Source organism: Micromesistius poutassou, assembly GCF_964030765.1.
Source record: "Micromesistius poutassou genome assembly, chromosome: 22".
Classification (NCBI taxonomy): domain Eukaryota; kingdom Metazoa; phylum Chordata; class Actinopteri; order Gadiformes; family Gadidae; genus Micromesistius; species Micromesistius poutassou.
Window position 1 is genome coordinate 3549984 of NC_140292.1, and position 14576 is coordinate 3564559.

Below are 14576 nucleotides of genomic sequence, written 5' to 3' on the forward strand. Positions count from 1 at the left end.
GACACACACACATACACAACACACACAACAACCACTCACACACACATAGACAGACAGACACACACAAAAACACACACATTCTGGGTGTCCAATGTGGTCAACTGACTCATGTTTTACCCAGTGTGGAAATTCATTCAGACCCCCCCCCCCCTCACCTCCACCATATCCCTCCCTCTGCAAAACATAAAACAAACTAAACAGTTTATTCCAGTTGATTTCGCGGTTGGACACGCACACGCACATGTGCAAGCACAAGCACACAAACACACAAGCACACCTGCACGCACGCACACACACACACACACACACACACACACACACATACACATGCGCGTTAACGTGCACATCCAGACCGGTCCTGCCACCTCTGACAGCTGCCATTTTTATGACCCTCGCACACCTCCTAAAGCACAGGGCGATTCTCTCACTTTCCATCCTTCAGATCCTCACAACACCTTCTCTCTGTCTCCCTCCCAGTCTCTACTCTTTCTCTAACCTCACTCCCACTCGCTTTCTTTCTCCCTTTCTCCACTCTCCATCCCTCTCTATTTCTTTTTCTCTCTGTCTCTCTCTCTCTCCCCCTATTTCTCTCTCTCTCTCTCTCTCTCTCTCTCTCTCTCTCTCTCTCTCTCTCTCTCCCCACTTTCTCTCTCTCTCTCTATCTATCTCCCTCCCTCCCGACCACTCTCTCTCTCTCTCTCTCTCTCTCTCTCTCATCTCTCTCTCTCTCTCTCTCTCTCTCTCTCTCTCTCTCTCTCTCTCTTCTCTCTCTCTCTCCTCTCTCTCTCTCTCTCTCTCTCTCTCTCTCTCTCTCTCTCTCTCTCTCTTCCTCTGCTTCCTGCTCCTCCTGCTCTATGGGCGAACAGGAAGGAACCAGGCTGTTAAGGAGCCCAGGAGCCTTAACAAGCCCACGTTAAGCAGCCGACAGAGGGTTAGATAACTCCACACACGCACCCGGAGGCAGGCTGAAACGTTAGCACGTCTGGCTAACAGGGTTAAACATAAACCATGAGCTCTGCTCTTCGTTGCTGTTCATCACTGGTTATTTTGTCTTATTTTGAAGGTTGAACTTTGCCTCACACCAAATTAAGTTATGGCGTTATGAAGGGTCTGTGGTGCTTTATGATTTTTCTGGAAGGCAAACAGTGACTCACGGTTCCTGGTACATGAATGATTGAAATCCTTCATTGACGATAAACAACGCTGAGTGGTCGGGGGGGAACAAGAAGTAGAGCTGCTCTAGAAAAATCGAATACAAGTTATAAACACCGGTATCTATAGAAACAACAAACCAAACGGGTCCTAGTTACTCCTCGTCCACCACCAGAGTCGTGGTTAGTTTGGGGTAGCCCCCTCTGTCTAGACATCTCACGCCCACAATCAGACCCCCTTTACGGCTCGAACCCCATGCTTGGCCCTGTGCTTGGATCGATCTGCGTTGACCTTTGACCTCATGTTCTGGATCAGGTAGTACTTCCATCTCCCCCCCCGCCACCCCTGGTGGTGTCTCTCTGCGTGGAGCCAGGAGATGGCCCGTATCCAAGACGGAGAGGCCGGGACGATCACGTCATGATGTGGTTAATGAGATCAGCCACGGGCCGCTGGCTCTGACTCAGACCCGCACTCCTGGTGTCTCTGAGGCCGTGCTGTCTGTCTTTCTGCCTGTCTGCCTGCTGTAGAAGATGAGCAAGAGGGACAGCTGGGTTTCGTCCTGGTGCGAAAAGCTGTCTTTAAGGTCTGCATTGTTCTGCATAACTGTGGAGATTTTGGGTTAAATAATAGACAAGAGGGGAAGCAGGTTTTGCTTTTCTTTATATACGGTTTGCACAACTGTTTCTCTGTCAATGTCTTGTTACTTAGTTATTTGCGGCCGGTTTCAGGTGTGTGGCTTTTAAACCAATGAACTAGAAGAGAAAAGAGATTGGTGTTTTCAGATGAGAAAGTAATTGCATATAAAAGGGTGTTCAATTGGCTAATAGCATATATTCTGCCATCAATCTGTGATTATTCATCTGTATACCCACCGAAAAAAGCACTTATAAGTTGCTTTTTTACGAGTCTCAGGAATAAAAACGACATTCCAAAACCTATTTATCCGGTGTCGATTTTCCTATTAAACCTCATTCTGCTTACAATATTATTTTCTTGCAAATAAACACCAATAGAGAGCGTCTACGAATATAAAACGTTTAACAGCTGTCCGAGCCGTTCCTTGTTAAGAAACACAGCGAGCATCTCATCAACACCAGCGTTGTGGTGACGGGGTGGATGTTGATGTTTACAACATGACGCACCTCAGCAGCAGCCAGCAGCAGAGTCCATGTTCTGCTCCCCGAGCTCGTTAGCCGTCGGGGTGGTTTGCGTTGTCTTGACTCTGCAGTGTGGGGAGCAGCCCCAGGCAATTACCCACTGGATCCCGGTTACAAAGAAAAAAAAACCAATCCAGAGGAAAAGCGGGGAACTGACTTCCAAACCCCAAAATTACAGCGGCGAATGCTTGGTGGACTCTCTGTTATTAGTCCCTGACTGCACCTCTTCAAGGCAACAGGCAGGCTTAATAAATAGTTCTGGCTTCCTGAGCAGACCAGGGCTATTTGGTCCATACAATCTCCCCCCCCCCCCTCCCCTTTAGATGAATTTATAGGCATGACTTCATGAGGTGATTTTTGGGCTCCAAAAATTATTAATTTCCGCGGTCGATGTGGGTAAAAGGGAAACTTTAATCATAAAGCCGTTAGTAATAATAATAATGACGATTTGAAATCCCTTTGAAATGTCGATGGATTCTGGCTCGGCCTATGAATTTGAGACGGTCTACAGAAATGTTAAAACCCTGGATTAAAAATGGCATTACTTTCAGCTAAGCGTATGCATATAATGTTTCAGTTTAATACATAAAAAGGTACACTTTGTTAGGGTGAGCAGAGCCTGCTGGAAATCGGATTAAAAAAGTGAACTCTCAGCGGTCGTCTGTGTAACCGCTGCAAACATTTTGTGCAACTGTGCACAGTGTGTGACACAATGTACGAATAACAACCGGGATTACATAGTGAAAGAACGATGAAAGGTGTGCAATCGTGATCCCGGGAATAGCTCGACTCAGACGGGATGGCGTGTTCCTTTCAAAACCCACACACCGTCTACCCGGTGACATCATCCCTTCACAGAGCGACGGTGGAAGAGGCGGCTCGGGGGGGTGAACACAGCGATACGCAAAACCCCTTTGACTTCATTCTCAGAACAGTCTCCCCATCTGCTTTAGTGCTCCCCCCCCCCCCCCTCCCCACCCCAACACCCCCACCACTGACGGAGCAGCTGGCGCTCTATGGAGAGCAGCCGACAGCCCTGCGCTAGGCGTCTTGAATGTACGTTTCACCTACAACATGCTCCCAACAGAGGGGCTGTTGTAAATAATCTCTCTGGATGTCAAAAAAATCAACCCTGGCTAGAGATTGCCCCCCCCCTGTTGCTCCACACACATGTGCACTCACACACTCTCACACGGGCGCATACAAACACACACACACACATGCAGAAACTCACAAGCACACACACACACACACACACACACGCACAAACACACATTCACATGCACACAGATGCATGCACACACACACACACACACACACACACATGCAAAAACACACACATGAATGCAGGCACCCTCACACAAACTCAAATATTCGTAAATCTGCACACGCACACATTTGAATGGGAAGCCAACAAAAAAGGGAAAGAAAGCAGTGCCACAGGCAGCACTATTTACATTAGAAATCTTGCTCTTCAGTCAAATCTGCAAGCAAGCCATTAATCGTTCAGACTTCAGCGCCACTGAGCCAATGCATGCCACTACTAGCTTGAAGCAGCTCTGGACTTGAAGCAGCACTGGACTAAAAAGGCTCTGGACTTGGACAAGGCACTGAAGAAGTGGAGCACACTGGGTCATTTGTGCTGATACAGTTCAGAGCTCGTTCTGTGCCAGGCAGTCTGGGCCTGATGGAGCACTACCAGGAATACGGGGGGGGGGGGGGGGGGGAACAGCGCCATGGGGAAGGGGTGCCAGATGGAAGCTATTATTACACGTTCCCGGTGTCCAATCTGGCATCCCAGATTTCGAGGAGATTCAGGAAGATGTGTGTTTGGGTGTGTACACGGCAGGAGCCAACCATGTTTACTGCTGAGGCCATGTGGGCAAAGGTATGGACGGTGCTTTCACCGCTGCCTGTCTGGGATATTAATGATTGGGTCATTAAAGGGCAACACATCAGACACGGGGTGGGGGAGGGGGATAATCATGAATAATTGAGGTTAAACATCTCTGTATGATTCAAAAGGAATCGTTTTGAGGGCGGCAGTACATCACTTTGAACAATGAATGTCAAACTGAATATACAACAATGGTCATAATAAAAAGACAACCGTCTTACAAAATAAATGTCGCAATCACCCATGAATCGTATTCCGTAATTCCACCAATTTGCTAAGCCGTCTCCATTTCCACGGTTGGCCCACAGAAGTGTGTGCGTGTGAAAATGTGTGTGCGTGTCCGGTCGTCCTATGATGTAACCCCGTCAGCGACCCTGTGGAGGAGGATGACCACATGTGCTAGAGTCATCAGCCCCTCTTTGTCCAATGACCTTGTATGAATGTTGAACATTCCTCTTCAGGCCCATATTCTTTGAAACTGGACCCTTTCCCCCCCTCTCTCTCCCGCTTTCTCGCTCGCCCCCTCTCCTGAGCAGCCTAGCGGCGGGCGGGATAATGCTTTTCCCAGAGAGACGAGCCGCGGCCCGACGTCCAAACGGCACTTGAGGAAATGAACGGATGTCTTTCAGAGGGCGTCTAGACCTCGGCTCTCCTTCCAGTTCAGCGAGCCCACGTTTCGCAGCGCCGGGAGCCAAAGCCTGAGCCAGAGCCGCAGAACTGAATTTGGATAATGCCGACGTCTGCGCCACACGGGCAGACTGGCGGTTCATATGAGACGAGTAGATTTTGATTTGATAACTATTTTCATCACTATTTAGGCTACACTACATTCCGACATTACAATTTAATAGATATAAATCACTATTTAAAAATATCAACATCACTATTTGATAGGTCGACATCACAATTGAACAGATCAAAATCCCTATTTAATATATTGATGTCGCTATTTGATAGATCAACATACATTGACTTTACAATTACAGAATAACCACCTACTATTTTAGAATGCGTCAACAAATATATATATATATATATATATTATATGATATATAACATCAATGACGCAGTACACTATAAAGCATGAGAACCTTTTTTAAAACATCTGAGGCCCACCTGTTTAACCTGTCGAACAGGTTAAAAGGTGACGATGTGGCCCTTAGTTCAAAGGTTCTTGTGTTTTCCCTTAAGCCCAAGCCTGCTTGGATCCAACCCTCCTCTGTTACATACTGCGTACCTAACATCACATGCCCAACGCAGATGAAACCTGGCAGCGTTCTGCCTGTGTACATCCCCAGGATAAGTTATGGCTACAAAGCACAGCACGAAGCATTCAAAAAAAATGAAAATGGATAGCCGAGTGAGGGATTGAGTGTGAATGGAGTCCAGCTGTTATGGTGTTTTTCCGAGACAGCCCCCGCATTTTTTTCTCTTGCATTGTCAGCGTGGTGTGTTTAAAGGTAGCATTACAACCCCAGCAGCACACACACACACACACAATCACTCACACACACACACACACACACACACACACACACACAAACACTTCAAACAAACCTCCCCCACCAAAAATAACAACTGATAAACTTTTTATTTTTATCGAGTGTATTTTTCAACTCGATAAACATTGCGACAGAACAAGCCGTTTTCTCTCCCTTTGTAGCCCCTAAGTGTTGCCATTCATGTTCGGCGGGATAGGGAAGCAAGTCTCGTGTTCTGGGAACGCAGTAAAACCTCAAATTCCCTGAGTGGACGGAGCGGAGGCTTGTTAAAAACCAAAGACAACAACAAAAAGCTCAGGGAGTCTGGCGCGTGAGGTAAGAAATGACTGAGCCAGATGATGATGGGGGTTGGTGGGGGGGGGGGAGGCGGGGGAGGAACGGTGGTCTGATGTCATACGGTTAGTGCATAGAGGCTTTACAGCTCCGACTTGGTGTTTCAACACCATGATGATATCACACACACACACGCACACACACGAATGCACGCACGCACACACACACACACACAAATACGCACACATGCACACACACACACACATGCACACGCACACATGCACACACACACACACACATATACACACACAAAGGCTGATTTACAACTATGCTGTCCACGCATGGGAAAGAAGTTAGGGTTTTAAGCAAATGCTTTATCACATCGTCGACGATAGCAGCTCCAGTGCGCCCCGGGGGACTCACTTATTTTGAGGAACTTTCTGTTTTATTTTCATGATTTTCATGGAATATGACCATTTATTTACAGAAAGACGGTGACGCATGTTTACTCAGTGCTGCGTTGACGGTAATTGAATATGTGTATTGTGCGCTGCCAGAACAAACGTGCCACAGAAGGGAAATGGATTAGAGAGGGAAGAATGAGAGCTGAGATATACACAAACACCACAAGTCGTGAGGAGTGATGTTTAACGTTTGATATGGTTGTCAGCGTGAGGGCGATCAGTCAACAGTTAAAACAGTACGCAACCGCTGTGTATCATTTTTATTCTTCATAAGATACAGCATCTGTACAAACAATGATACATTTACATTTACACCACAATTGTCATTCCATGACGTCTGTTCCCACCTAGTCTTGTGCATATCCTTGAGCGATATGGTACAATACTAGCATGGGGAAAGAAAAAAAAACACAGGTCAGTGCTGGTGTTGGATCAGTAGATTTCAAGCAACCTGACTTGGGACACATCCACTCTCTCTGGACGATATATCGACCACAAGCACAGACAGACAGACAAAAAGACACTGACTTGCCTGGAACACTGATGGATGGACAGACAGCTGTACAAAGAGAGAGAAGGGGAGACAGCAGTACAAGGACTTCTCTGGCCCTTTTCCTTTCCTTTTTTTGGAGGGTTTGACATGGCCGTGCCAAACCACACCAAAACCAATGCTGCACTGATTCACGTTTCCATTACCAGTTTACAACCGCGTCAAGCTCTACCTAGCCGGGCCCCACACGGACCGTCTCCGGAGAGGGGCCAGAGCGCGTCTGGCCCCCCTCTCAGCCGGTCGCGGTGACGTAAGCCCTGCTTGCTTTTGGGAGCGAGAAGATATCGCTCAGAATTGTAGGATATAGACCCGTAAGAACACAATAACTGGTGTGTCGAAGACGTATCCGAATGCACGCAGAATGCAGTATGCACTCGCTTTTTTTCAACCGTGTTATTATTAAATTTGTTTCCTATAACGATATAAGCCTGATTAAAAAGGGTGAGAAATTACCTTTTTTTAATCAGGCTTATATGGATTTAGGAACAGATTTAATTTAAAAGCTAATTTCTCACCCTTTTTAGGGTTGTAAGGTTGAGACAGAAGCGCAACGCAGTGATTTGTGTTTGACGATATTCGCCTGCAAAACAAAACAGCTCGTTGAGAAACGACAGATTTATTTTCCAGATTAGTCTTTCTCTAAAGACAATAGGACAATATTTCACGCTACTAGATCGCTGATATTATAGAATTGTTCAGCGTGTAAACAAGACTGATCTGAAATAAATCGTCTCTCAATGAGCTATCGAGAGTAGGAAGCGATAAAGGGAGAATATTTAACATCAAGCTCATCACCGTTATAATGGCGGCTGTTCCGTCATTTGGTATGAAACAAACCAAACGTATAAAATGTCTCTAAACTAATTGATAGAATTTCACTGCAGGCTATAACATTAAACTAAATAGGTGCGTGTGTGTGTGTGTTGTGTTATAGACACAAGACAAGCGTGTCATCAGTTAGGGCACACATTCACGCGGGTATTCCTGTTGTTATGGCGACGCAAATCCCAGACGATTCAAACCGCGTCTAGCCAGGCTAGTGTAGTATGACGCAAAAAAAGGCCACTCGTTTCCCCGGTGACGAGGAAACAAAGTGGGAGGATGGGGAGTGTGGGTCAACGTGCAGATAGAATAGAGAGCGATGGGGGCTGCCACCTGATTGGTCAGAATCTGCAGTCGTCGCCCCCCCCCATCCGCGCGGTGACGGCCTCAGTCACAGGCTGCCGGTGGTCGACTCTGCCAGACGCTTTCCTATGTAGATTCTTGAAGCAACAACAACAACAACAACAGCAAACAGAGACACACACACACACACACGGACACACACGGACACACATGGTCAGCAGATGCCGCAAACAAGAACCATTTGTCCGTTTGTTTACGTTGGTTTGGTTCCTCACCCGATCCCCAGCGTCAGGAGATGGGAGGCGAGCAGCGACGGGATGAGGAGGAAGAGCACGTCGAGGGAGAAGATCCCCCTCTTCATCATGTCCGTCTTCCTCACGCTCAGGGAGCCCTGCTGTTTGGGGTGCTGGAACACAAAGTCTCTGGGTGGAGGGAAGGACAGACAGAGAGACACACAGACAGACAGACAGAGAGACGGTAGAATATATAGAATGTATACTGTATATGCTTGCTTCAATACATCTATTCTCCACAATGCAGTATTCCAGACGCTATAGAAGCATCGACCATAAGTCTCAAGGACACAATGATAACATCTACGGTATTCATACATTCTCGCCACCAATGAAGCTCCAGTAGAATCAGAGCCAGAGGAGGACTATGGTTGGAATAGACGAGGAGGTAGAGTAGGTCACAGGGTTGTTGGTTTGCTGCACGACCCCTCCATGTGCCTCTGAGCAAGACAGCCAAACCTTAACTGCTGCTGCGGAGGTACTGATTGTTGATTTTGTGAGTGGGTGGGTAATGTGTGTGTGTGTGTGTGTGTGTGTGTGTGTGTGTGTGTGTGTGTGTGTGTGTGTGTGTGTGTGTGTGTGTGTGTGTGTGTGTGTGTGTGTGTGTGTGTGTGCGTGTGTGTGTGTGTGTGCCTTACTTCAGGGGTACATTTTCAGGTCTGCTTGCCCAGTCCCACACCCAGTGAGAGCCCCGCCTCCGGTCTGTTTCTTCCTGGAAGGGGAGCAGGAAGCAAGGCCATCACAACCACAAATAAGAAATAAGAAATATATAGCGAGATGTAAACAACATTAAAAGCATAACATTACAAAAAAAAACATACTTTATCAAACACAGGCGATAAATGTGGGTCTGGTAAGTTTGAAATAAAGAATATGTCAAATCGACCAAAAACATTAAAACAATGACTCTATATGAAGACTGAGTCATACAGAATGTTATTATAAACATCATTGAAATTGGCATATTAAAAGGCTAATCAAAAGCCGCCAGAAAAATGCTCTTATTTCGAATAATCAATGGAGGTACAGTATGACCTGTATGGTGATGAAGTCCCCGTCCAGATTGCTGGGGGGCCGGGGGGACCCTGAGCTTTGGGCGGGGCTCCCCTCCTGTGGAGGACTGGGGAGAACAAATGGAGCCCTTTAAAAGCCGCACCTCTCTAGTTTCCCAGAATTCAGTGGTGCTGCGTTTCCACGCAAGTCCCTCAGCACAACCGACGTAAACAAGACAATTGTCATATTCAATTCAAGGAGTCGGTATTCAGAGACACAAATATAGCCAATGTGATTTATGCGCAGCTTTGAGACTTCATTTACATTTTGCTCATCCTATAAACAGATATATCATCAGTGCTTGAAGTGAAATCAAAGCGCTGACTCATCACGTCGAAGCCAACCGGGGTCAGCAATATGTTTTTTTTATGTTCTATTCAATGGATATACTAACATTAGCATATAAAGAGGAAAATCCCAAAAGCCCCTCGCCCAATGAACACGCTGTGGAGTTTTTTGTCACCTTGCTCATTTTGTCGGGTGCGACCAGTGTTGTGAAATACTGGGTGCACAGGAAGTTATGTCTTTAGCACAAGAACAAGGTCAAGGTGGATGAACAAGCCAACACCGGCGGTGTACTACACTAGCTAAGATAGCATTGCCGGGCTTTATTGCTCACACTTTTACCTTTGTCTTGGTTCAGTGTTTGTTTTTTTTAGGAGTGCATGCATGAGTTTAATGACAACATGAAATTACATTCAGAGCGTATCTTCCTATATACCATATGAGGTAGGCTTGAAACTGGATTATAGCCTGGGAGAAAACATAGATTGAATGGGATCTGTTCCATCGAGATTTGATTGGATTGAAGAACCGCCTAAACATGCCAGCGGTGTGTTAGCTTGTTGCTTTATGTGTAATGACTATTATTTTGAGATGTCTGGAATACTTTGTTGAATGGGTGAATCAATAGCACATGTGTTATTAATACTAATACAATAAAGAAGCTTAATGTTTAACAATCATGTCAAATCATAGGGTAATGTAGATACTTTAGTAATAATAGTGATTAGAATGTGTTAAATGCGTGATTTTCTGTTTTTTTTTTATTTGTTCATGGAATAAAAAAAACATGTGAAACTAATTTAGTTTTACTATGGAATTTGTGATAGTTGTGGCTCAAAGTTGTGGGGTACCTATTTCATATGAAAACCGAAAAAAAAGCCTAACCATTTCCTTTAGTAAAGTTTTATAAGGGGATAAATGGTGAGTAGATAATGTTTTATATTGATATTTTTAGGTAATGAAAAACATAATGATTCATATTTCATGTGACTTATTTAAATTAGCTGTAGTGTGCCAATAGGATTTGTGATAGAATATAAAATGAAACTTGCCAGTCATTCAGTTGACCTCAATAGATGGGAAAAACACTGAATATTTTTGGTAATCTCTCTTGGGTCATTGGGTCGTGTCTAACCCAGCTTTTCATACTGACAGTTTGAAAAAAATGTGTTACAAAGCCAGGCGGTTGTTTTTCTTTTAATGACAGGAAGTGACTGACAGCTGGACAGGAAGTTGGACAAGTGGGAAACAAGAGATGGGGAAACAAATGGTGGAACAGAAGGTCTGGGGTGCGGGAACACATGGTGCATTCTGGGTAATTAAGTAATTTCATACGACACTTAATCAAGCCTCGCTGAAATCACCGCAGACTAGCATGCGATAAAGCACAGTCAGGCAACACAAGTGGATGCATTTAGGCATCATGGCTGACTTCCCCGAGCATATGCTCCAGCGAGCCCGGCATGCCGTTACAATAGACTGTTGCTCTATACTGTGGCATACCGGCCAAGGCTTCCAGCAAGTGGAAGGATTCAGCCGCTGTTGGTACACTGCGGTTGTTTTACCTGTCTCTGTACCGCTCGCACTCACGCTGAGCCTCCAGCAGGATCCACTCTAGCTCCCCCTGCAGGCTGAGGGAGGAAGTGTCCAGAGGTCCGGTTAGACTCTCCCTGCGACTCACCGCCTCCATCGGCTCCTTGGCCTCCACCTCCACCCAGAAGCCTGCGGTGGAGGTGCAATACGACTCAAACATGGGGGCGACAAGGGGATTGAATCCGAGTGGAAAGGGAAGGTTCGATCCCATATGCCAAAAGCCTGCTGGCAAGCGCCCTTGAACAAGATGGACCATAACCCCCAACCTGCTCCTCAATCGAATGTGTATCTAAATTCACTGTAGGGTCAAAAAAATGGGTCAAAGTGTCCACTTAAATTACTGTATAGTGAATATTCAGCATATCTGAATTCTTCACTTTGGGTAAAAAGTATCTCATAAAGGAATATTTAATAGCAAACGTAGAGCAAAAAATGCAGTTGTGAGAGCTATCGAGTTAAAATCGAATAGGCCGGGTATAAAATAAAATAAAACTCCAGCGTGGGCATCATCATTATTCATCAATAAATATCGGCCTCTGCATGTATAAAAACACTGTACACATATAGTCACCATTCGCTCAGTCGCATTTTATCTCAGTAGCTCAGCCAACGCACAGGCCCACCAGAACGCCCATCACACACAGGCGAACAGGAAGAACGTGTGCATGCATACATCACGTAGGGACTCCACCACAGAGGCCGGCACTACAGCAGGTCTAGCAGTGCCGGAGCACGTCTTACGTAAGATGTTATTTCAGTTTGAGATTAGCTTTTCCACTTCCTTCTTTTCTTCCTCCCTCATCTCTCCCCCCCCCCTCCCCTCCTCCTCCCCCTCCCCCTCCCCTCTCCACATCAAGCTCTCTCCATCCTTCCCTGAGATAACAAGCACCGCTACTAGTGTCAACACCTGCTCTCGCCACCCTCCCCAACCACCCCCTCCAGGTAAACCGTCTGCTTCCCCTTGCATCTCATCACAGTTAAATCGCCTGGAATATGACACGCTGGAATATATGTAAACAGCACCTCGGAGATAGAGCGGCCAGTGTATGGAGAAGAGCGGTTATCAGTGGTTATATTTATCAGTAGTTTAGTTTAGTTTTTTTTTTTTAGTTTGTTTTTATTTGATAGGGACAGATACAGCTCATGTGGATTGTTCACAATCCAGCAGAAAAGCATCATAACATTTGTAGCTTCAGCTAATTTCCAATGCCCGTCCCTAGAGGGGCCTTTAAAATAACATACAAATAAAAATATACGATGAACAGCCTATCCCTTCACCCATCTCTGTTCTACCATTCATTCATATACATCTATACATCCGTCCATCCCTATATGCCATATTCCCTAATCTTGTCCTATACATTGCACATACATTATCCACCCCCTCACCCGCACTGACATTCACACACATATACACACACATCCCCCATTTCCCCCACTCCCGCATTTCCCTATACGTGGCTACATATCTGCTTATCTTTTAGGTACTCCTTCAGTTTGCCCTTGAATTGTTTGAGACCATGAATCGCCTTGAGCTTGGTGGGTAAACTATTCCACATATTATCTCCCTTGATGCCAAATGAAGACTGGCCAAAGGATGTTTTTCGGTTTTCAGTAAGCATATACAGTATATGTATATGGTAGGTAGGCCTAAATTAAGCATTATCGATGTATTAATTATATTATCATCAATTTTACGTATAGAATTATGTTTCGGATGTATATTGGAGGATATATATTGGAGCGGTCAGGAGAGAGGAAAGGAGGCAAGGGAAGGAGGCTGGTGCAGGAGAAGGACAGTGTCATCGCCCTACTTAATTCCCAGAGTCAGCCTGGTATTACATAACAAGCCTGACTTTGCTCTCTTCTGTGGCAGATCAACGGTTCAGTAACAGTAAGTCTTTCCCTCGCAACACTGTCGATCTAGCCATTCATGAAAACAGCAGTGCTAAGTAATTCAAGCTTTTACTGATTCTATATCCATATCTATTGATCTCTATTCTATATTGAGTAGGACACATTCAATGTCATTTTGAGTTCCTCAGTACAAGTCAGTCTATTACATGTAATCCACAGAGTAAGTGCACTTATTTCTCAGCATCAGGCATGTGTTGGCCGGTGTGTAGGCCTGCACCAGAGCCTGTGTGCGGAACGTTTAATTGGCTTACACTGTGGTACAGGTAAGTCATGATGAAATCCCTTTAGATACTAACGTGTCAGTGGCAACAAGAACAACAATGCCCTCTCTTTCTGTGTCATCCTTTTGTAAACATTGTGTGCCATGTGGGTTTTGGCCTACATCTTGATTGACAACACAAGTCCTCCAATATACATCCAAAACAACAAAATTATATGCGTAATATTGATTATAATATAATCAATAAATCGATAATGCTTAATTTAGGCCTACATACCATAGGCCTATATATGCTTAAAAAAATATCCCAGTGAGAAATGTTATTTTTCACTGGGATAATAAGGATTTCAAAGAGACATGTGATCGATTCTTAAACGGCGGCTGATCTGTGACATCTGGCAAACATCCACAACAGTAGCTAAGCATATTTCAGTCTCCTCTGATATTACTGCAAGCAGCAGCAGCAGCAACGCTACAGACCCACGCCCCCCCTTACCGTGGAGTTCGTCCTCGGGTTTACGTGCGTCAGACATGTTGACACGACGGGAGGTTGACGAGATGCTAGCGCTGACCGAGCACAACACGTCTGTAAGTAGTAAAGACAGTCGTAAGTCTTCCTCTCAACAACTGTGATGTTGTGGTGCAGGGACGCCGTAATCAGTCGTCCTCCCGCCCCAACCGCGCGTCTCTCATCCCACGTGTTCAGTGGAGAAGAGGTAAACACAAACACAACGACGGCTTTAAAGTGCCACAACAACAAATACACCGTTACGAAATGTCTGAGTCGTCTTTTGTTTGTTCATACAAAAGGCTGCAGTGGCATCATTACAAAGTGAACAGTTCATAATGGGACACAGAGGGCTGAATTATACTCAATGGGAAATGGGAAAACAGCCAACTTGGACGTTTAGGCCTACATGGTTGTTAGGCAGAGTCAGTTAAAGGTCCCATGGCATGCTATTTTATGGATGCTTTAATATAGGTGTTAGTGGGCCCCTAATACAGTACGTGAAGACGTTCAAGAAATTCAGCCTTGGTGCAGAGTTACAGCCTCTACGAGCCAGTCCCACAATGAACTCTCCACAAACGTGCCGT

General features: G+C 45.5%; 1 protein-coding gene across 1 annotated transcript; it reads right to left on the reverse strand.

Annotated features, from left to right (window-relative positions):
- Positions 1–8208: 8208 nt before the first annotated feature.
- LOC311367322 (BCL2/adenovirus E1B 19 kDa protein-interacting protein 3) lies at positions 8209–14014 on the reverse strand (the record flags this gene model as incomplete). Its single annotated transcript, XM_084486146.1, has 6 exons — positions 8209–8257; positions 8396–8542; positions 9052–9125; positions 9449–9533; positions 11317–11473; positions 13978–14014. 6 exons carry the CDS (start codon positions 14012–14014, stop codon positions 8209–8211), a joined length of 549 nt encoding a protein of 182 aa, XP_084342272.1.
- Between the last annotated feature and the right edge of the window lie 562 nt (positions 14015–14576).